At 30.6% G+C, this 25,835-nt stretch overlaps 1 protein-coding gene across 1 annotated transcript in view; it reads right to left on the minus strand.

Annotated features, from left to right (window-relative positions):
- Window positions 1-25,835, minus strand: part of LOC129222636 (sodium leak channel NALCN-like) — a 73,785-nt gene that overhangs the window by 39,009 nt on the left and 8,941 nt on the right. The window contains 12 exon segments of the mRNA XM_054857169.1: window positions 1,165-1,272; window positions 1,997-2,190; window positions 2,281-2,412; window positions 3,051-3,125; window positions 5,269-5,406; window positions 8,077-8,208; window positions 9,957-10,016; window positions 13,230-13,397; window positions 13,741-13,962; window positions 16,049-16,153; window positions 20,240-20,382; window positions 22,304-22,449. Coding sequence (XP_054713144.1) covers window positions 1,165-1,272; window positions 1,997-2,190; window positions 2,281-2,412; window positions 3,051-3,125; window positions 5,269-5,406; window positions 8,077-8,208; window positions 9,957-10,016; window positions 13,230-13,397; window positions 13,741-13,962; window positions 16,049-16,153; window positions 20,240-20,382; window positions 22,304-22,449 — 1,623 coding nt within the window.

Below are 25,835 nucleotides of genomic sequence, written 5' to 3' on the forward strand. Positions count from 1 at the left end.
GACAGGGAAATTGCTGTATCTGCAAAAATAAGTTTTTGAAATACTTGAAGAAACGCATTTTGGATTCAATATTAACAATAGGGAAATGTTGGAAATAGATATTTTTCCGAGCTTTTTTTAAAGCAGAAACCAAATAAACAAGTTTGTACAACAAAGCCCTATTGCAGTAAAACATGTGACAAAAATGCAAAAAAATAAATAAATAAATGAAACATTTGCAGTTGCTATCCTTTACTTGCATACCATTTACTATTGCATTTTCTACTATCTGCTAAAAATTATTGAACTTAATTTAATTATTATTTTTTGAAATTAAGTTGTTGTAAGTTACTTAGCTTATGAACAAGTAAATAAAATAAGATTGAACAACAAACATACTGAGTTAGCTTAAATGAACGATCGGATTTATAAATTTTACGTTTTTGATATTGTTACACATATTAAAATAAATGGTACATAAAATTAAAGAAACATATGCTAAGTTTGTTGAAGTTATGCATGTTTAACATGTCAGCCTTTTGTTATGTGACAAACAACTAATCTACAATCTAGTTCATTCCACACACTGTCTGATATTGTTTTATAGGATTAAATCAAAGACATTTTAAACACCACTGCCGAAGAAAAACAATACACAAACAACAAGAATGTATTTGTGCAGCAGCATAACCATTAGCCGATAAGTTTGTGCAGCATTACAAACTATCAATAGTGAAATACCACCATATGTGTGGAACAAATTGGATTACAGATCAGATGTTTGTCACGCAACAAAAGGCTCAAATATTGAACATTTGCGATACTGATGACAGTGTTAAGTATATATGTTTTTAATTTTGAGTGTAAATTATTGCAATATATGCAACAGTTTTGAAGGAATAAATTTCTATAATTTGGTCATTCTTTTCAAACTCCTTCAGAACAAACAAGATTATGAAAGACGGTATCTAAAATTTAAAAATAGCTTTAGAATAAATTGCAAAAAAATATTTTAATGGGAAAAAAAATCAGAAATACCTAGAAGGTATTTATAAGAAAATAAAAAGTAGCAGTGAAAATTTTATCAATGTTTAAATTTCATATTGAAAACTTGAAAATAAGATGCATAATTTTCAGTATTTAATTATAGAGTTAACTGCAAATAAATATTTTTTATAGGCATACCTTCTATCTAATCGTATAGTCTTTTGGCTTTGTGATTGTTTTGGGCCTTTTCCAAGAACTGGAATTTGTCCAGAATCACCAACAAGTAATCTTTGGTTATTAGAATCACTAGAAATAAACAAATTCAATCAAATAACGTAAATTAATAAAATACAATAATATTCTGATCAATAACAAATAAATTTATGTTCCTATAGTAGACAAAACTTAGTTCCCAGGAAAGCATTTGAAACTAAGAATGTATTGAAATTGACAGTAAAATGTAACAAAAAATATTTTTATTTAATTTAAATATTCAAAATACCTTGCTAAACTACTGATACTTATTCAGCGTAATTTTATTCTGATATGAAAAAAAGAGGGGTTTTTTTTATGCATACTACTGCAGTTTAGCATATCAATCAACTGTAGTGTGTAATTCTAGGTACCACAACTTTCCTGGTTAAATTGATTATGGACTATAACCATCACATTCTTCCCTAACTACAGTAACACATTAAATTATTTAAAGCACCAGGATTAAATTTATTCAAATCCTTTTAAATAATGAAAAAGTATTTTTAAAAAATCTTCAATAACCGGAGGTTATAACTAAGGTTTTTCTTAAGGTTCCAAGACACTAAATCCAGTGTCAGTTTTACAACTTATTCAAAATATTAAAAAAGCATTCCTCCCCCTCCCCTTACAAAAATCATAAGGGCACCTATGGTTACAAACTCCCCACCTTAAATTCATGGCTCTGCAGCTACGATGAACTCTGTATTACTGTATAAGTTCAAACATCTACATCTTCAAAAATTTGTACGAAAACATAGTTACAAATTAAACTTACATAACTATGTTAGTCACGCTTGCTTTTCTTAAAATATTTGTAGTGTTCCTCACTCTGCACGGCGAAGCCATAAGTTTCAATGGTCTAATTTTGCGAAAAGTAACTAAATTGTCTTCATTTTCACTTAATTTCTTCATAGTTGGAGAATCTTCAGGCTGATCTTCAACAAACTGCCGCATAAAACTTTCCCTAACCTATGAGAGAGTGTTTAAATTGAGGATAAACTAATTCAACATAGAAGAAAAAATAATTGAATAATTAAGATGTTTTTCAAACTTATTTACTTTTGGAACAATAAATTCTGATGGAACTTTACTAAGCCTGCTCATTTGGGGACTGTCTGGGAAACGTTCAAACAGCAATAAACGTAATGGTAAGCCTTCTTTTATTCCTGCACTTTGTTCTCTTGCTTTCAACTAGAATATACAAAAATGGAGTATAAATAAATCTATGCTAACAAAGAATCATATTTGTACTTGGTAATTTGAAAGTTAGATTTTTTTCCCTCAAACAATATGCATTAAAAAGCTATAAATTACTTTTACAAGAAATATGTAAGCAGAAATATTCTTAAGAGATGATAGACTATTTAAAAGATCATCCCACCTTTTAATAATAAAAGCAATTATATGCACTAAATAAGTTTCAGTTATAAGCTTAAAAAGTTATGTGCTGCATGAATCAGTTGAAAACGTTCCATTATCTTTCAATTCATATAATTGTTAAGAAAAAGTTTTAAAAAATAAAAAATAAAATAAATATGTAAAACTAGAATCAACACAGTACAACATAATTTAAATTTTGAAAGAAATTCCTGCTTGAGAACTTGAAATAGGAATTAGACTAATACTGAGTTGAAATAGTAGCGAAAAATAATTAAAGGCAAAACAAGAAAATAAAAACAGAACATTTTAACTACTAATTGCAATTTTCAAAACTTTTCTTCAAAGATCAGAAGGCCTGGAAAGAATGATATTAAATAAAAATAAAGCTAATATGAACCTGTAATACATAAATATTTGATAATTTTAATACAAAAAAAAAACATGCACACCTGTTTCACTTTTTTTATGTCTTCATCTAATTCCAAATTATCTAAAATGACAGCCACAAACAAGCTCAACACAATCTAGAAATTAAAAGTTATTTTTAAGTTATTAATTTATTTCACAGTTGTACTATAAAGTAAACATGAAACTAAAATACTATGATGATATTTAATCTTTATTGAAAAACACATAGTGTGTTTAAATTTGTGCTAAAAGCAACATTTCATAATTACAAATCAATGCAAGTGTTTTACTAAATAACCTCAAACATATGAATAATGTTTTATTGGAAAGAATAACTGTTAATAATCTCCATTATTTGATTTCATCAATATTTTACTGAATGATCTGTGCACGCCCTCCCCCCCCCCTGTGTTAGCTAGGGGCACCACAGCAATGGGACTTGGGCCAAAAATAGGCCTGCGGTGAAAGAACTAATTGCAAAATTTATATTTATATACCTATCTTTAACCTCTACAAAAATGGAAGAGGCCCATTGCACAACCTAGGAAGGGGTAAATTTGTGCCAGGGTTATAGAACAATTTGTTTTTAATTGATTCTTTTATTCAGTTTTTTAACTTCAAAAATACAAAGATTGAAGACTTCTTTGTCATTTGTCATGCTGTGGAAGCGAGCACTTTTTACTACCTTGCCCTGTCTGTGATAATGACTTTTTTAACATTTTCAGTTTTAAAATCCAAAATTAATTTCAATCAAATATATATTTTTCTTTTGGCAATCCCAAACGGTTGAATTATAATCATGTGCAGTACTACTTCAAGATTTTCAAGATTATGACATGCTGCTGTAAAATGTCATGAGTTTTCTCCATAAAATTTTACTTTTGCATTATGCAATTTTAGTAAAATTTTAATTCATTATCAATGAGATAAATTTGATAAACAATATCTAACCAAAATATAAAATACATGCTAAGGGGGGATGCCCTTTACATTACATACATTAGGTTGACGATGAATATCACTTGGCTTGCTTGTGGACTAATGCTTTATTCGAAATGGCATAATTATTCTGAACTGAATCTTGAAACATAGGTTTATTACGCAATCATAGGATCTCTCGATGCGAAAACAAAAATCTAGGAAGTTTGATTTAATAAATTAAGAAAGATCATTAATAATCTTATGAGACATTAATCAGAATAGAGCATGTTATTAGTAGTGTTGTTTACATTCATGCTCTATCTCAATATTACAATGTATGTGTAAAATCTATAGAGACATTTACAAAACTCTTTGATATAATTATGTTTGATCAATGTGGCATCTTGTTTTCACTATTTTCTTTCATTACCTTTATTTCTTGGAAAAGAAGTTATAGTTTGTCATGAAAATGTAAAGCTCAGTATCTGAAGAAATGACATTTTGAGATAATTGAAGAAATACAGTTTGGATTCCATACTAAAAATACTGAAAAGTTGGAATTTATTTATTATTACTTTTTTTTTTTTTTTTTTTTTTTTGGTGCTTTATTTTCACCGGAAAACAAATGAGCAAGCTTGTACAGTAAAGCTAAAGTACAACAGATGACAAATATGCAAAAAATAATAATAATGAAAAATTTGCCGATACTGAACTTTAACTTCCTATGGCAGTAATCTATTTTGATTCAGCATGATTAAGTTGAAGTTACATTAAAATTGTAACACAGCAGCCCTTCTTTATAATGAATTTGACAGGGAAATAAAAAAGTGCGACATATTTGAGAGCACAATACAATCATCAAACTTTGCAAAGTCATCAATACTGCACAAGAAAATAATAAGAAATTGATTTCCAAACAATAATAAAATCTATACACTCACTCGTTATATTTACTTATTGCCTTATTTATATGCGGCTTTTGAAAGGGTAAATTTATTGTTTTCATACATGCAAAAAAAAGGGAAAAAATGTAATGAATTAGCCTTTGAAATTTAGTTGTCTACTTGAAATCAATGATAGAAAATGTTTTACCTGCTTCGGAATTTTGAGACACAAAACGTTTTTTTACCTTTGTGAGTCTATAAAAATTAAAATTAAGAGAAGATTTTGAACTTAATGAACTTAATAACTTTCACTTTTCTTTTCTTTGAGGGGAGGAGGTTCAAAAAAAGTGCAATATATTCCAATGAGCCATATAAAAAAATGGGATTACTATATTGCAATAAATTGTCAACCCTTAACAATAATAATAAAGAAAATAAACAAAATCTTACTTACCAGAGTAACAAACAAATGATACAAGATGAAATAAATTGCTACAAAAGGTCCAATACTTGTACTTGTTCTCAACATGGTTTCATTCATTACTTCACCCCAACCTTCTTGTGTTAGAATTTGAAACATAGACATAAATGCCTGAAAAATAAATCTGACATTTATATTCTCACAGTATTTTACAAATCAACTTTTTCAAACAAAACTAAACTTCAACTCGCAGCAACATGTTAAACATTAAGCATAAAAGTTTGAAATAAGCAAACTAAACATCAGTAAAGTTCAGAATTTAAGCACTAGAACAATAATGAACTTTTTTATATATTGTCGCCCCAGAGCAATAGTAGGATATTTTAGTGTTATTCCTGGGATTATATGTCTTAGTGTTGCTTTTAAGGCGACAACATGTTTTCCTATAAGCTAAATGGATGCCACATAAAATAGAATTTCAAAATGAAAAAGAGAACAGAATTTCAAAATTACATTCAGTACACAAAATTATCATTGAAAGAAAAAATAGTTTCTTGTTTAAAATTACTTGTTTAGTAAAAGACTAAAATAATACTTATTTGTTGTTGAAGTCTGTAATAATACAATTGTAAATACAGTAGAAATCCACATATCAAAACTCTGACAATCCAAATTGCTGATTATTCCAATCGCTTTCAGAATTTAAAAAAAAAAAAATTAATACAATAAGATGGACATATATGGTGCTCACAAAATGATGATTTTGTGTATGTGAGCTATTTTCTTTCCCCCCAGGAAGCTAGTGTTAGGCGCAATGAGAACATTATTATTGGAGTAATGACTCACTGTCTCATAGTGTAGTTCTATTATTGGCTTCCAATGTACAGCGCTTGAAAGTATGTTTTCAATGTACAGTAACATGTAAAAGCATGGTCTTTAATTTAATCGATTAAAAGCAATTTTTCTCAATTGAAGGGGGGTCCGGTCCCTATTGATTCGAATAATTAGAGTTCTACTATATCTTGTTCCTTTGCAAGTTGAAACACGACATTAGTAAGACTCCCCCCCCCCATTTTTTTTGTAAACATTTACCATATTTTGGAAGGCAGTTCACTTTTTTTTATTGAGAATGTAGTATTATGATTATTGCAAGGGACACAAATACGATTCCGGCAGAAGTTTCATTTAGTGCAGACAGCTTTTAATTTATTCCCACACATTGTTAAAGAAAGTCATTAAAAAAATTCCATAGTTTTAAGGTCATATCTTCAACTAGGTTTGTTCAAGACCTGAACACACATTTTGAAGAGCTAGTTAATCAAATTACACTTAACAATATTTAAATAATATAATTTACTAGCATTCCCGTACCCGGCATTGCTCGGGTAATGGAATTAGCAGGGGTTAACAGTACTTGGTGCACCTAGTTTCGAAAATCCCCTATAATAATTACTTATTAACTATAACTTTTTCTAATTTGGGGAGGATCCCGGGGCTCCTGGACTCCTTACATATATGCCTTTGTCCTTAACCGATCTTTAACTGTTATTAACGATCTTTTTAAAGTATTGATTATCTTTGCAAACACAGGCCATCCACATTTTATTGATATACCTATGTTTAAGCAAGAACTTCTTTGTATACAACATTTTTAGTTTTTTTTTCTGGTGCTAAAATTATTAAGCTGCTTGATGAACTGACTTTGGAGCAAGCTACATAACATTGGCCGTGTGAAAAAAGTCTTCTTTTAAATCGGTCCCTGTTACTTTTAATGTCTGTCCTTGTGACTTATTAACGGTTATTGCAAAGCAAACTTTAACAGGAAACTGCACTCTTCTAAATTCAAAAGGATAGTCCGCCTGTGATGATGTTCTTAAAAACTTCGTTTCTAGTTTTGAAAAAATGAAAGCAATAGACAGAAACATTATGATTTGACTTGAGAAAAGCCTCGAAGAACCACGTGAGAAACAAAAACAATATCAAATTTATAGTTCGCTATCGACCAAAAGTTGAGATGAAGTACTGAATAATGATTTGAATGGAGGAAAGCCTTCAAAAATAAGGGATTTGAATCAATGACAGGTTTTAATTTCGCAGAAATTAAGAGGTTTTAATTAATTTCTCCTGAACTAATTGAGATTTCAAAAAATCCTTTCTTAGTGGTTACTTTCGTAATTATGCGGACATGCCTGACAAATTTCAAGTCTGAAGCTTCAGCGGTTTCGACTGTGCGTTGATATATATATGTATATATATATGTTATCTCAGGATATTAATTTTTATATATTAAGATTATTTATCTGTTGCCATTTTGTTGGCAAAAAAAGGATTATTTAAATTGCTATAATCACAATAAAATGAACACATTAAAAATTCAATAAATGCCCTCTGGAAAATCAATTAATATTTTTGCACTGAAATTAAGGTCTTAAAAACAGTGTTACTAATTAAAATAAAAATAATTATAAATTGTTAATTATTTCACATAAACTTTGAGGTTACAAATCCTTTTTTCCAGTGATTTCTGCTGAATAATAAAATTCTTTGTGCTCATGCTTAATTAACACTCATTAAGCATGACTATCAAGTTATAAGCAGTTTGGGCATTCAATACTCTGGTAGCATATATTTCAGCTAACATTACTGATGTTTGCAATTTTTATACTGAAAACAGAACTTTATCACAGATTTTAAAAAATTATAATTACTTAATTTAGTGCAATATGCAATAAGCAGAATAGCATAGCGCAAATTTTTCCCGGAAAAGTTTAATGAATCATAATTTTAAATTCGATTGAAATGTTAAAAAATAAATTTTTTAACTATTAAAAATATACTGACCTCAGGGAAAGCTTCAAATTTAGTGAAATCACCCAAAGAACAAAATAGCTGCATACTAATGCTTGATGTAATAACAAGTAAGCACATTGTAAATATAATCAAACTCCCTAACTTTTTTCCTGGACCAAAAATCTAAAAACAGAAGTGAAAGCATTGATTAATTAGAGAAAAAAAAACAATAATTTTTAATTGTTGTTGTACACTTAAAGTATAAATCAAAGAAAAGATGCAGAAAATATTTTAAAAACCACACACACGCACGGCAAAAGGGAGAGAGATAATCAAAATAAATTTTCTCTATATCGTAATAAGATTATTTACAACAAATAAATTTTAATATAATTTTGATTAATGATGAAAATACCTATAATGATTAATAATGGATTGGGTATATCCTATGTTTTACCATGCAGCCAATTCTTTCAAGTATTCAAAACTAGATAGATATTTAAAATGTAAATTATAAAACAAACACTAAATTAAATATAATAAAGTGAAAGCAATGATTATTCCTATATTGTGATTAGAAGTGAGATAAATAATTATGACACTAAGTTAATAAAAGTGAATACAGTCAGACCCCGTTATCTTGACGCCCGGATTTCAAGACGCTCCAGATGTCATGCCACTTTTTCAAATTCCCGAACTAAAGCCATATAATTTTAATGTTAAGTGACTCCGGATATTACAACGGTTTTTTTTTTAATTTTTTTTATAGTGCAACTCCGGATACAACGACACTTTGAGCTGTGCAGACTAGATCAAATATTTCTTTGCAGTTAAAAAATGTTAGCAAAATAATGAAAACAAATGTTTGTTGTAGGAACTTCAGACTCTGACAAGAGATTTGACCAGGCATGACACCTCAAGAATGGCGGGGGGTTAGTAGATAAGTTCTGAAAGGTACAGGTTTCAGACTTTAGCAAGAAGGACAATCGAAAGAAATTCAAAGTAGGTGAATTGTTGTACTGGGCGAGGAAATAGCAGGACAAGAGAAAGACCAGAGCTACCTTAAGCTGCAGGTGGTCACTACAAGTTTCTCCCATGAGAGAAAAGAGAATCTCATTAGATTGAAAAGGGACACACAGCTCTAAAGTGGATAAAAGAATTAGAAAAGGTTTTTTCACCTTCGAAAGTCAGGGCTAAGCCGCCAAAATCTAATCAAATTGCGGACAAAAGTGAAGTCTTGAATTGGTTTTGTTTCTTGCTGATAACTTCATGGAAAGGAGGAATGTGACAAATGTTATTCAAAAGTTTAACAAACACTTACTCTGGAAAGTATTGAAGAATTTTAAATAATAATAATAATAAAACTAATGAAGTTTTTTTTTTTTTTGAATGATCTTTGTTATATTTACCAATATTTCAAATTTACATTAGTTAAATCTAATTAAAAACAAGTGTGTATATATACAAACACTATTAATTTCTTCATTAAATCTAATTTTGTTGTTAACTAATGTTTAATTATGAATTTCTAAACTATTCCGGTTGTAACTTTGTTCCGGCTAAGACAACAATTTGTTGACAGTCCCAATGGTGTCGTGATAATGAGGTTTGACTGTAGTGCTTATATGTAGTTATTACTATTAAATGTATAAATTTATTGCTAGGGTGCAAATTATTTCAATATGCTTCCCTCTAATTACAATGAAACAAAAAAAGTATTTCAAGCATCAAACTTGTAAAAAAATTCACAATTTCAGTTCCAATTAATAACAGAAGGAATAAACCTTTAAACCAACACTATACAATCATCATAATCTACAATAGGAACATTTTTGACACAAGACTGACATTTGTTTAGAAGCAACATAAATGCCATGTTATTTAATTCCCAGCAAAACATTCATTAAATATAACTTAAGGAAAACCAATACCTTATACACAAAATCTTCCAAAACAGGCGATGCTTTTATTAGTCTAACAATTCTCAGCACCTACAAAAAAATATTTGTTAATGCAAGAAATTAAAAAAAAAAATCAGGGGGGGGGGATTTTTTTATTATTAAATTTAGCATTTGGCACTAAAAACTATTTACGTAAAAGAAAGATAAGTGGGAACCCTAAAAAGAGGAGGAATTTAATATTTTGTCATTATTTAACAAAAAAATTTGAAAGTTAAAAATTAAATTTTTTTTATGCCACATGTACGCTCTAACTTTGATTTTGAACAATACCGACAGCCTTTACTTTTACCGACACCTTACTTATACTATTTTGCACTTTACACATTTGACATTCACTGCTTGTAGCAGATGCTGTCACATACAAGCCTAAATTAGTTAACACTAGAACCGCGGTAGGGGTCAATCTGATTCAAATCAAATATCACTTCCATTTTTTCAGAAATTTTACAAGCGGAATGACTTGACACTTTTTGACTTTTTCTTAAATTGTATAATTATTAACCTGCTAAAGAATTAGCCGAACAAAATTTTTTATTTACGAGATATTAATTCTTATACCTAAAACCGCGATAAGGGTCAGAATGACCCTTTGCTTAGTAGATGCAAAACGAAACGATTCTTGGAATCAGCAACAGTCAAAATGGCTCTCCAATTGGTATGAAAAGGACCTATAGCAGGCATTGAATTTTAAATGGATCAAGGTCACAGAACAAGACAGGTTACTGATAAAAAAAAGCTAACTATTTCTCTTTTTTTTGTTATGTGACAGAGCTACGTTTATACTGCTAGTTGCAAACCATTCTTGGTCTCGGCAGAAAACGTCGTTTGCTTTTAGTCAAGGAAGCTCTTGAATACATGAAAGAGCTGACGGAAAATGAGTTTGAAGATAAGAATTATGACTAATTTAGAGAAGAATATGCCCCGTCATCAAACAAAGAATGTGAATAATCAGATAATAATTTTTCTGTTGGTTTTGCGACCCAATCTGACAACGATATGAGTCACTTATCTGACAACCTATGTGTAACATCAAAAGCAAGAGGAAAAAAACGTAAAGTAAAATCTCCAAATTTTACATCAAAATTGAGAGAAAATGGAGAAATTTTTGGGGTAGATGGATCGAAATGAAAAATTATTTCTTCTGAAACTAACGATTGTGGAAGAACTTCACAACATAATGTTTGTAAAAAAGCTTGTGGCCCGACATCGTACGTGAAGCAGAATATTGATGTTTAATTTGCGTCCAGCTTGTGGAGACTATTCATAAACGAAAGTATGCTTCGTCACATAAAAATGTGTACAGAAGAAGCTCTTAGACAGCTAGGAAACAATGATTTGAAGTTAGAAGAAAAAGTTAGAAGAAATTTTGCGATTATTGCAATTTTACATGCTCGAGGTCTGTACTGCTCCAAAGGCCTTGAACTTGATAGTTTATGGTCAAATGTTTAGAGTCCTCCTCTTTTTCATGAAACAATTGCGAGAGACAGGTTTAGAGAAATATCAAGATTTTTATGCTTTGATCAGAAAACAACCAGATCAAAATGTTTGAAAACGGACAAATTTTGTCTAATTTCAAAAATTCGAGACATGTTTACTGAAAATTCTATCAATTGTTATAAACCTGGACCCTACATTACAGTTGATGAACAACTCTTTCCCACAAAAGCCAGAAGCAAGTTTATGCAATACATGCCAAATAAACCTGACCAGTGTGGGATAAAATTCTGGATTGCCACAGATGATGACACAAAGTACATAGTGAATGGTTTTCCATATCTGGGTAAAGATAAGAATCGTCCTAAAAATCAGAATCTTTGAGAATATGTTGTTCTGAATTTAATCAAACCATTTGAAAATGAAGCAAGAAATGTCACCACGGACAATTATTTTACAACTCTCAACCTAGCAAAAATTATAAAAGAAAAAAAAAAGACAAGCGTAGTTGAGACAGTAAAACGAAATTGTACAGAAATGCCTACAATTGTTTTAAAAAAATTAAGACACCTTTGCATGAAACGACATTACTAAAGCACGATGACATCACCATGACAGTTTATCAAGGGAAGCAAAAGAAAAATGTCATACTACTTAGCTCATTGCATTCAACTGTTCATATTGACACTAATAACAAGAAAATGTTTAAAGAAACGGTATCATTTTGTAACTCTACAAGATGTGGTGTGGATGTCGCCTGACCAAATGGCTTGAAAGTACAACGTAAAAGCTAGGTCTAGGAGATGGCCTGTTCATGTCTTTTACAATATCCTTAACCTTGCGGGAATAAATTCTTGGATTTTGTATAAACAAGCCAAAGGAAAGAACATTTTAAGGAAAAAGTTTCTTCAGCAGCTCATCGAAGAACTGAGAGCAACATACATTTCACCAAAACGTAAAAGAACATATCCAGACATATTGCAAAGCCGAAGTTTAGCTTCTGGATCTGAAAAAAAAATATCTCAGTAGTTCCAAAGAGTCATGTCTCCAAATGCAATAATAAAACTTGACAATTGTTTTGACTGTAAAAAACCAATATGTGGCAAGTGCACTAAGTGTATAAAAAAGAGCTGTGCTAATTGCATGTAATACATGAAGAATGTATCCATATTGCTGGTAAGAGCTTTGTCATTTTAATTTAAGCATTTTTTGTAGATTTATTCATAAAAAAATCAAGCAATATAATTAAAATAAACCACAGAATGCTTCCTCCTTCTTAAAATTACAGAATTTTCTTTAAAATATTAATATCTTTACCTTTGCGCTAAAAAATTTACAATACAAAGTGAAATGAATAAATGATTAAAGTTTTTAGAAGAAAACTTTTCAGCAGAATTTTATATCTTACTATTATAGTGTATAATCTTAGCATTACTCTTTTTCATCAAAAATATGTTTTTACATGTTTCTAACCATTAAGGAATCAATTTAAAGCTTTGGGTCAGATTGACCCCTGCCCGTGGTTTTAGGTATATGGGAATTTCCGCGGTTCTAGTGTTAATTTATTCAACCCACAAATTCGAACATATATTTGTTTTTTGTTAAAAAGAAATCTACACAGTTTCATAATTTGAATCTGTCAACTTAACTTAGGCATAAATATGCTATTGAAATACAATTAAATTAAATTCTCCCTTTTATTTACAACAGCCAAAGAGCTTGCTTTCGCACAAAAATTTAAAGCTTTTTTTTCTTTTTTTGCTTTTAATGGCAGTTTTGAAATAGTATGCATTGAGTAAAATATCTAACCTGAAATGATGACAGCTCACACATATACAGATCAGGAATAATATGAAAAGTTGTTCCAATAGCCAACAATAGCTCAAACTTGTGAAGAGATCTCCTGTAATATCCCCGAAAGCCTAAGCACCAAATTTTGAAAATAACTTCAAGGTTAAAAAATATCGTAAATCCCACCTAAAAGAAAAACAATTTTACTTGTTATTGTTAACTGTTTAAAATTATGGTCTAAAATAATAATAAGAATAAATACTATACATCAAATACATTTGTAATCTCTTTTATGAACATTTGGAAACATTGTTATTTTTAGTTTCCTACTTTGATTCTGATTTTTAAATGAAAAAATAATAAATCTGAGCGCAAATGAAAGAAAATGTCATTGCTTCAGAAAAGACAAAATTGAAGTAAGAACTAAAATACAAGAAATCAAAATCAGAAAAGAAAATAATAATAATAACAATACATGTGGGATTTAAAAACAAAAATATTCAAACTAAAAAATGAAAAATGTGCTTACCTCAGCTAAATAATAGTGCTTATAAAATTCCTCTCTTGGCCTTCCATCATGCTGAAATTTAATACTGGCAGCTACAATAGCATTAGCTACATTTACCATCATTACTATGACTTGAAATATAGCTGACTGCAAAAATACTTGTAGACAAGCCGGAGCTTTACCTTGGCCTTTATTTTCATCCATAGTTATGAGCTTCCAGCCAGAATCATCACCTTTTAAAATCTGTGAGAATCAAAATTACTGACATCATTACTATTAGCCAAAAGTTAACCAAAAAAGAAAAAAAACAACAAAACTTAAGACAAGAACATAATAATGATGATAATAATCTTCTTTACTAATAATAAAGCTGAAAGTCTCTCTGTCCGGAGGATGTCTGTAGGATGTCTGTAACGCGCATAGCATTTAGACCGTTCGGCCGATTTTCATGAAATTTGGTACAAAGTTAGTTTGTAGCATGGGGGTATGCACCTCGAAGCAATTTTTCGAAAATTCGATGTGGTTCTTTTTCCATTCCAATTGTAGGAACTAAAATATCATAAGATGGACGAGTAAATTGCGAAATTATCATAATGTGGAACCGTAACATTGGCACAAGCCAATTGGCGCGATACGAAATTATCATAACGAGGAAAAGGAATTATGGGTACAAGCCAATTGGCGAGAAGATTCACCATACATTATTCTTAAATATATAGGCGAACCAAAAGACCTTTTAATTTTCTATTACGGGCAAAGTCGTGCGGGTACCACTAGTTACTAATAATAAAGCTATAAGACTCTCTGTCCGAATCTCTCTCTGTCTGTCAGGATTTCTGTGACGTGCATAGCGCCTAGATCGTTCAGCCGATTTTCATGAAATGTGGCACAAAGTTAGTTTGTAGCGTGGGGGTGTGCACTTTGAAGCGATTTTTCGAAAATTCAATTTTGTTCTTTTTCTATACCAATTTTAAGAAAAATTTTCTGAGCAAATGATCACAATGTGGAATAGTAAATTACGAAATCATCATAACGTAGAACCCTAACATGGGCGAGCCATTTAAAATAGCAACTTGCCGAGAAATTCATCATCCATTATTTGTTAATATACAGGCAAACCAAATGACCTTTTAATTTTCTACTACGGGCAAAGCGTCTGCAGGTGCCACTAGTATAATAATAAATGAGCAATGGCATCTAGTTGCTTAGCCTCAATTTTACTAACAGCAAGGGGTGAGGGAGTAATCTTAATAAAAAAACAAGGATTTTTTTTTTTTCCTTTTAAAGGGGATGATTTTTTATAATTTAATATTTTTACACTTGAGAATGAACAAAACAGTTCGTGTTGACCCACTTGTGTAAACTATAAACTACATATGTATACACTATACACATATTACTAATGCATGGAACCAAATTTTAAACAGTTTATGAATTTTCTTTAATGGTCAACAATCTTATTGGAATTCTGAATGCCTAAATGCTGTTAATTATTCAAAGTAACATTCTACTTTCTGGTCCGAGAATCTGAATAACCCTTTTCAGAATAAACGGTATTGAACACGAAACCTGTAACCCAAAAACCCCATTAGTACATTTTAATTTTACTTTGTCTATATCTTCACACAAACACATCTATATTTTCTTTCTAGCAGCCTAAAGTTTAATTAATTTTTCATGAATTAATCTAAATATATGTTTTAAGAAGAGTAGTCACAACTTAGTAGAGGGAAAATTACAAGAAAAGTGGTTTATCCAACAAACTGAAAACTGGATAATAGCATGATGCTACTGCCAAGCATGACTTTTACAACCAAAGGCAGACCCTTTAAAATCTACTTCTACAAAATAGTAGGGAAACAACTTTCTCTAAAACATAATTAATCATGAATGCCCATTGCATGTAAACATTTTTTAATGGAACATAAAATTCAAAATGAAAGTCCCTAAGCAACATAACAAAAATAAGTCCTTTTCTTGAATATTTTGTCTGATTCCCCCCTCTATTTCCCTTACAAAGGGAAAAAAACACTTTGACAACACCTCGCTAAAGGGAAAACATAGTTATTGCTTCTTAAAAACCATGAATAGTCTCATTTCAATTGTAAAGAACAAGTCATTAGCTTCCATCATTTTGCAGAAGACAATGGTTCCCTGTATATTAACAGTATAAAGTCAAAAAGACTTTAATTTCACTAGAAGTGAAATGTATTTACAAAGGTTTTTCAGTCCTATTATTTAAAAGTAAGTCTCATTCACAATTCAAATTTTAATAAGAAAGAAAGTACAAGATGTATTATTATTCTGAACACTTTGAAATTAAACCTACTTGTGGTGTTGACTGAGTCTGAATAGTCCCCCTTTCTCCCCACATTTGTTGAAATTGAACTCTAATTTCATTGAATGTCTCAGTAATAACAGCAATGAAAACATTCTGAAACAAAAAAAAAGCCTTTAATCAAATATATATCATTAATAAAATATTAGGGGAAAAAAAGGTGGGGCAACTTGGGACACTTTTTTGATAATGATTTCTAGAAATTTTATTTTCATACCAATTTTCACCAAACTTAGCTGAACAGGCAGTTTAGACATTTTTGCTTCAATTTAAATTTATTTTACTCCATTATGTCATCAAATTAAATTTCCATTAAAAAAATTAAAAAGTCATTGCAATGTCCCAACCTGCCCCACTAGGTGGGGCACCTTGGGACACCAGCAATAAACCCTAATAATTGTCATCCCCAACAATTGAAATCTAATTACTAAGAATATTTTTGGCTACTGTTTCCAGAGCAGACATATCAAGAGCTGGGATCTTTCTATTTTCTTTTCTAGATCTCACCACTTCTGTGATTTTAATACTTTACCTAGAAAGTAAAATTAATTTTTTGTATAACAATAGCCATTTTCTTAATTTTAGTTTATTTCAACTCATAAAATTTATTAAGTACAATGAAATAGGCTTTTTCTGTACTATACACTAGTGGAGCAGCTTGGGACAGTGTCCCACCCTGCCCACATATTAATTGTTATTATATATCAACTTTTTAAAAGTTAGACTTAGCAGCACAATACACTTTTTAACCTTTAAATAACAAAGTATGTGAATAATCAGATGATAATTTTTCTGTTGGTTTTGTGACCCAATCTGACAATGATATGAGTCACTTATCCGACAACCAATGTGTAACATCAAAGGCAAGAAGAAAAAAACATAAAGCAAAATCTCCAAATTCAGGGTTCATACCCTTTAGGCAGAAAAAAATTCAAGCACTTTTCAAGTACTTTTCAAGGTAAAAAATTTTGTTTTCAAGGCAATATCATAAATTTGTACTAAAAATATTGTATGCAGATTTCATTTACTACAAACACATAGAAATAAGGCAATAGTACAAAAAAGTATAGGAAAGCAAAATTGCTTTTTCTACAACGAGAGACGCTTTGATGAAAGATCTACTGCGTTGAAAGTTTTTCTGAAAATGTTTGAAAAGTTTGGTCATAAAGAGAAGCAGATACCGAAAGGTTTAATTTTGAGGTTTTTCAAAGGTTGCAGCAGTCAGAGGTTTGTATATGTTTTAGAATCAGCAAATTAATGCTTAAAAAAAAAACTTTCATAAGTGCTTTTAACTTTTAAGAGAAGAAACTAAAATACCCAAGTTCAATGGCATTGCCAGAGAGGAGTTTTTGAAGTCACCCCCCCCCCCCCCCCGGGGTTCAACATTTATTTCCAATATCTATACAGTGGTTTATTACAATATAAGGGCGGTTAGGACAAAAACACTACCCAGAAAGTTATTTCAGTTTTCACTATTAAGTTCTAAAAATATTAGGTTTGCAAATCATTTATAAGTATGCAAATCAATTATTCATATGTATTTATTAGCTGTTCAGACAATAAGGCATTTCAACTGTCCTCGAGTAAATTTAAAAATTAGGAAGTAAGAAAAGTTTATGAAAGTCCACAGTCCAGTCTCTACACCTCAAAATATACAAAAGCAGCTTAAGCAGTGATAAATACTGTGAATGCAAACTTGAGCCTATTCAGCTTTCATTGATTAACTTGCAATAGACAATAAATGTGCAAGTTTAGATTTATAGAGCCATATTTCAAAATTGAAAAGATTCACAAGAAGTTGACATATATTATGACAAAAGTAGTTTTATTTTGGGAAAAAATGGGTTATTGTTGAAATTAGAATTTAAATTTAGAAAGGCAATAATATTCAGGTGATTTGTGAGTTCATAAAAAATTACCTGAAAGTTTCAAAGAGCAAAATGGGGCGAGGGGGGGGGGGAAATAATTTTTAAAACTAAGACCCCTATTACTTGAATATACATATGTACAACAACAACTTTTGCTATGCATACAATTCATTAAATTGTTTATTAAGTCAAAATATTTTGCATAGAAATACCATGCCCAGTGCCTGTTGATAACCAGCAACAGGCACTGGGCCTAGCTAGGCTTGTACTGGTCAATTTATTAGATCCAAATGAAGATGAATGACCCTCCTTAAGCTATCTACCCCCTTGCTGATTAAAGCCTCTTTCGGTAAGCTCCAAGTACCCACAACCTTAATAAAGTAGTAATTTTGAACATTTGAGGAAAAGGGGAAAATTGGAGATATAGGGAGGTAAAAGCATAAAAACGAACACTACTGGATTTCAAGTGAATAATCATAACACAACCACCCCTGTTATACGCCTTATTTATTTTAGCAGACATAAAAAAATGATGTACTTATAAATAAAATTATATAAATCAACTTTATATTTAAAATACAAACTTTAAGTTAATTTGTTAGGTGCTTGACTGCTGAAATTTATTTTTTTTTTTTTAAATCTGCTATGACCAAAAATTAGGTAAAGATAATCATTCAAAATTGCAAAAATAAATTAGCAAATAATTAAACAAGACCAAGGTAATAAATTCTTTAACTCTTTAGTTATTAAAATAAAAAATAAAATAAGCTAATCTGATGTAGCAGTGTCAAAATAACTACTAATTGCCAAAAACATAAAAATATTTACAAAATGCAAAGGGATTGAAATCTCAAACAAGGGAAGCAAATTTTCGCGAATTAAGTTTAATGTTGTCATGTTTCCCATAAAATAAACTTATATTTTACTGAAATTAAACATAAAATATGCTAATCTACGGTAGCAAATATGAAAATAACATCCGATTAGTGAATATATTTAAATATTTGCAAGATGCAAAAAGATTGAAATTTCAAACACGAGAAGCAATTTTTCGCAAAGTCTGAGTTCGTTCGACGTGGCATGTTTCCCATGAAATAAATTTATTTGTTTTTTTATTAAAATTAAACAAAAAATATACTAATCTAAGGTAGCATATGCAAAACTAACATTTGATTAGCCAAAATATTTAAATATTTGCAGGATGCAAAAAGGTTGAAATTTCAAACACAAGAGCAATTTTCCGCGAAACCCGAGTAAGGTCAATGTTGTCATGGTTTCCAAATTAATTTCTTTGTTAATTAATGAAATTAAACAAAAAATAAACTAATCTAAGGTACCATATGTCAAAATATCTTTCGGTTGTAAAAAACATCAAAATATTTACAAGATGCAAAAGGATTGAAATCCCAAACACGGAAGCAATTTTTCGCGATGTTGCATACTGAACACATGTTCAGAAAATTGCATTGGTGAAATACTTTTTTAAAACTTCTAAGCACAATTCGTTGATTTTTGGGAGAATTTAAGCACTAAGAAACTTTTTCAAGGTTTTAAAACTTTTTCAAGGTTTTCAAGCACTTGAAAATGAACTTTTTTTTTTCAAGCACTTTTCAAGGTTTTTCAAGGGCGTACGAACCCTGAAATTTAACATCAAAATTGAGAGAAAATGGAGAAATTTTTGGGGTAGATGGATCCAAATGAAAAATTATTTCTTCTGAAACTAACGATTGTGGAAGAACTTCACAACATGATTTTTTGTATAACAATAGCCATTTTCTTAATTTTAGTTTATTTTAACTCATAAAATTTATTTAGTACAATGAAATAGGCTTTTTCTGTACTGAACACTAATGGAGCAGCTTGGGACAGTGTCCCATCCTGCCCCATATTGATTGTTATTATATATCAACTTTTTAAAAGCCTTAGTGACTTAGAAAGTGACTTAGCAGCACATTCACTTTTTAACCTTTAAATAATTATGAAAGGTTTTTTTTAAATTCCCACATGCTCTGATTGAAATTATTTCATTTCAGGCTTAAAAATTTTAATAATGAAACCACCTATTAATGTAACTCCGAACCTTTCAAAACAAAGGAAATTAGTTCAGACTTTGCCTGTTCATGTGAGCAATTCCAAAGTGCACCAAAGAGTAGATCCTATAGCCATCGATGATATCCTACGAGAACTAATTTCTATTTACAAAATTAAAGCCAAAATTTATGGTGTCCCAACGTGAGCCATATGCCATGGTGCCCCCACCTTCCCCTAAGTACTTATTTTAACTCTTCTAATTAATATGAATGGCAAAACATACCTTAACTAACCATGCCAAAAAGAAAATCATAGTAGTGAAATAACAAATTGCTCTCCAAGCAGGTAAACTGTCCATAGCTTTATACATAAGTAGGGCCCAGCCTTCTTGAGATGCTGCTTGATAAACCGTAAAAAAGCTATGTGCTGCAAATAGGAAAAAATTACACATAAATGTTTGTTGATATGGTTGATTTATAGTCACTGAAATTTTGAAGTGCACTAATAAATTTGTATGTAAGCATGCTTGTATCTTGAATTCACCCTTCTTCTTCTAAAACTCCTTTCAAAACTTACTTTAACTGTTTCATTTGAACATAGAATTTCTCTTTGTTAAGGTTTTTACAATATTTCAGCCAAAATGAAATTTCTATTAAACTAAGAGAGTCAATATTTGAATCAAGGATTAAGTCGAAGGTCCACGAGTGTTTGCAAAATCAGAAATGGGTGACTTTTAAAACAGATTTTTTTAAAAACAAAAATTTTACAATAAATTTTACAAACCTGTAGTCAGCAGAGCTAAATATTAACCTGTTTTTTTTCCCCCTTTCTTAAATCTAAGTTTTACATAAACAGTTGCCTGACATTAACAATGTGAGAAGCCTTTCTGTCAATTTTCTGACAAATAAAATGCTCAGGTTAGAGGTAGTAAATATAATACCTAGATATGTATCAATATTTTTTTTTTAATTTCTTGCGTAATGAAGTAAAAACAAGTAGCATCTTCACTCTAGCAGTTTCATGGTATAGATAAGTTGGAAAAGTATTGGACTGAAATTTTCTCATTTCTTGTGGATTTTAACATCATTCTAGAATTGATACAGAATTTGTATGCTTCTGCCACATATATGCTGGCGAAAGTAAAAACAAGCTGAGAGAAAGTGGAAAATTTAGAAAGTATTTTCTTAATCTCACTAACCAATTTTATCAGTTATATTATTTTCAATCATCATAAATTAATTTAAATCAAAGTAAATCCATTTTACTTGAAAAGTCATATTTTTATTATTCATAATTACTTTCAGATTATTGATTGCAGAAAGGGCATAAGTCCAAGTTTTAAAAAAATAATAATTAATTTCAGCAGAAAAATGAAGCATAATTTAAAGTGAAATATTGATCTTACTTATGGCAAGATTAGTACAAGAATTTCTTGTAGAGTTTAGTAATTAAATGAAATAAGCACTTTTAATTCAATCTCAAAAGCTTCATAAGTGGGTCTTAAGCATTTCCCGTAATATTCGAATTAATCAGGTTATAAGCCATCCCAATATTTGTAACACTATATTCCTTTCTCTGGCATTTAAAAATACAAAAGTTATATGCAAATCAGTAAAATAGAAATTTTTAGTTACAAATTTATAGTTTTTAAATTAATACTTATTCACATCACACAGAGTGCTGCACTCATCTAATAATGATAATTAACTTTCATTCCCAAATATGTTGATGCCTCTATTCGCAAACTAATATAAAATGGATAGCTGCTGCCTAGGAGAAACTTGTTTTCTAAACTCTTTATTATTTGTAAAAATAAAATATTGAGCAACTGTTAAGATATATACTTGCATTTAAAATGGAGGATAAACTTTAACTCTTCGGTTAAACATCATAACTTTATTGGCAAAAAATTAATCTATTGGATAAATAATCTCTTTAAACTCATTCAAACAAAGAATGACTTTTTTAGTCTTAAATGTGCTTCTAAAGCTTCAAAAATAAATATTATGTAAGACAAAGCTACTGATGACATCCATCTAACGTGACATTTTAATTATTTATTCTGCTACTTTAAAGTGCTTTTAATTCAAAAATGAATATTTTTTTTAGTTTAAATAAAAAATAATATTAGATGAAAGAAATCTACATTTAAGAAAGTTCCAGAAAGCCTGCCAAGTTATTTTGAGTGTTTTAAATGGACAAAAAGTCTTAAACCTTATAGCTAAACTAAGCATATTTTTGGGAACTGCATAAGAGAAATATTTACATAGTTTAGGAATGCTAAAAAGAGTAGAAACTACAGAGCAACTCTGGGTCAAATTGCTACTTCAATAATCCTTTCACTTACCAAAATCGTCGAAGCCATTAAAGCCCGATATACTTTTTGGCAATTCAAGCTCCATACAAACCATTCCTTCAGGACAATGATAACCAGCATCCGGAATGTTTGAACAATAAGTATCAGGAATTGCAAGATCATCAAGAGTCACATTGCTACAAAAAAAAATGATATATTTTATAAGGGCTGAAGTTTATATAAAAAAATCAAAACAGGAAAATTAATTCCAATAGATGATCCTTAAAAAAATAATAATAAATTTAAAAAAACAATGTTCTTATAACAATTTCGCAATGTTACATTTTTCATTAAAGCCTATTCAATATTTTTTTATTCAAATAAAAAATTCCTCCACGTGGTGCACCCCGGCATAATGCTAAATCTGCTACAGAGTTCACCAAGGTGACTCCCAACAACTTGACTCAGTGCTATTGGGGGGCTCGACGTCGAATAGTTAAAAAGCCACAGACAGGTGTTGGATAAACGAAACTGTGAACTATATTTTTAAAAACAGAAACAAATATTTACCAAGCAAAAATTGCATTAAAAGATATTGATAGAATCTTTAAATTTACAACATTTATATCAATGAAAAATTTTGTTGATTATTGCAATGTTTTCATAAATATCTATTTGTATTTAAATCATTATTTGTTATGGAAAATTTGATATGCTGTACATTTGAGCTCTCAAGGTTCATTCAATTTTTAAAACAATTATAAACACTTTTTAAAAATATATGTAACTAAATACAACTAGTATGCTGTGGTCATTATGAAACTTTCTTCTATATCTTTCTTATGAATTCTGATTCCTCCCTAAGCTTGACAAAAAAGCAATATTCCCAGCAAAAAAAAAAAAAAAAAAAAACGCACACAAAAACTTGACGACCGTCCCAATTTCCGAATTATTGCAAAATCAAAGCAAAGAGGGAAACTTGAAAGTAATTTTAAAAGCCTTGCTTGAATTAATTAGATATTTTATTTCTTAACCAACATAACATGCAACAGTTAAAAATTTTAAATCATTGACATAATATTTCCGATTATTTCCCAACAATTAAAATCAATTGAAATGCGCAGACGACAGTCAATTACGATTTATCTTTCTTATTGTTGCATTATTAAAGCTATTTTATTCTAATTTTAAAAATCAGCTCCTCTTGGAGCGATTGGCGCAAAAATTGAACCAATGCCTGTTTACATCTATTCAAAATTTCATCCAGAACATAGCGTTACTTCTTGAACTATATTGAAAAAGAAAGAACGTTAGATTGCACCACACTTTCTTCTGCTATTGACGCAAGAATAGAATCAGCTCTTGTACCCTATAAGACAGGGGTTCCCAACCTGTGGGTCGCGACCCCCAAGGGGGTCGCACAGGGCCAGATTTAGGGAAGGGCAGGCGGATCTACTGCCCCGTGGCCTCCACAACAAAATTTTTATACAAAAAATCCTAACTTTCACATATATATATCTATATCTATATCTATATCTATATATATATATATATATATATATTTATTTATTTATTTATTTATTTATATATATATATCAGGGTTTAAGCTGAGTTTAAAACTTCTTTAGCAAAAGAGCTAAAGTTAGAAAAAAAAGTTTAGCAAAATGCTAAAACATCAACATTTAATGAAGCCCAAAAATTCATTTATTAGGAGGTCAGATTGAAAATAAAGGCTCAGTACTGGCTGTTGAACTTAATAGTAATTGAAACATTTTCTGAACTAAGAACTGTAATATGATTAAGTTGAGTATCGCTGTTCTTGTTTAATAATCTCTCGGATCATGCTTCATGCATAGTTTTGTTTTTTTTTAATTCTTTATTTCTGTACTTTTTTATTGGAGCAAAAAAGCGAAAACGCCTTGTTTTATTTTCGCAATTTAGATAGGTTTTTCGCATTTTGCGAAAAATGCGACCGTAGCGGAAACCCTGATGTATATATATATATCAAAATATTCGGATATATATCAAAGTATCGGATATTTTTGAAAATATGATGATCTTTTCAAACCTTGATTAGGGACCTCCACTCCTTCATTGCCCCGGGGCCTCCACACTTCCAAATCCGGCCCTGTGGACGAGACGCATTTCTTCGGGGGATGCGACATTATCCCAAGATTTAAAACTTTTCATTGCATAGTTTAAAAATTAAAAACGTAGGGGAAAAGTAGTATCATTTTAGAGTAGGATCAATACTTGAATGCAGTGGGGAATCCAGGAGGAGGGCTATGGGGTTGCATCAGCACCCCTCCCCTCATACCAGAAACAAGAGTACCTGATCCCCCAACGTCCTTTAAGATTATTTTACATTTTGGTTTAGGGGGCTTCCATCCGCACAAATTTCCACCAAAGAGTCCCAAATTCACCTCCCTCTAATATCATCTAAAATTTCGTTTCTGGAACTTCATTCAAATAATTTTGATTAGAGATTCTTTAAAGTCTATACCCCAATCTTTTTCCAAAAAGATGTCGTGTAATTGCGTTTTTAGGCCTTAATTTTCGAAATATTCCGGGGAGAACTCCGAACTCCATCCCACCCTCTAACTTCATCAAAATTAGCCAAGAAATGGGGTTTTAGGCCTTTAATTTCAAAAAAAAATTTAGAGGAGTGCTTACTGTCCCATTCATATTGATAAAGATTGTATAAATTTTCGTTTTTAGGACTTAAATTTCAGAAAAATTCTGGATGAGTCTTGAAACATTTCACCTTGTCATCAAAGATTGTCTACTATTCTTTTTGTTTGGGGGGGGGGGGTAAATTTACAAAAATTTCCTTGGGAGTACCTCCAGTCCTCTCTCCTCCCGCATCATTAAAACTCGGCTAAAATTTCGCTTTTGGAACTTCAATTCTGAAAAAAATTCCGGGGGAGGCTGTGAGGAGGAGGGGGGACCAGGGCAGGTCTTCTGACGTTTACAAAGATGGTTTATGACTATGTTTTGAGGACTTCAAATTCAAAAATTCTACTGTGATGGGTTTCCCGAAACCCTTCTCTTCCCTTAACTTCAACACAGATGGCCTACAACTAAACTTTATTTAGGACATATCTTTTCCATTTTCAAAAAACTGGAGAGCATCCCCGATCCTCCTTCCGCTTCTCTATTGTTAAAAATTGTCAAAAACTTCTTTCTTAGATCTCCAAGTTCAAGAAATTTCAAAGACAGAATCTCCAAGCTTTAATCCTTCATAGAAGTCTATGAACCTCTCATCCTCCTAACATTACCAGTTGTCGTGCAAACTGTAATTTTAGAACTATAATTTCGAACATTTTTCGGTTGAGGAACTTCATAATTGTTACACTTACGACTGCAGGTTCATATCGTTAATTCTCTTTCTCTGCTTATATAACATTATTCTCCTAATTTGTATGCTAGTAATGAGACCATCCCCCCCCCCCCCCAAGCAAAGATCTGAACTCTCTTGCTCCTTCTCTCTTTCGCTATAGGATATACGTTAAATAAAAACTGAGCAACTAACAAACGCTCTCCTCTCATTTTCTGATATCGCAATGGCTTTGTTAAGAGGTAA

The sequence above is a fragment of the Uloborus diversus genome, chromosome 1 (assembly GCF_026930045.1).
Source record: "Uloborus diversus isolate 005 chromosome 1, Udiv.v.3.1, whole genome shotgun sequence".
Lineage (NCBI taxonomy): Eukaryota > Metazoa > Arthropoda > Arachnida > Araneae > Uloboridae > Uloborus > Uloborus diversus.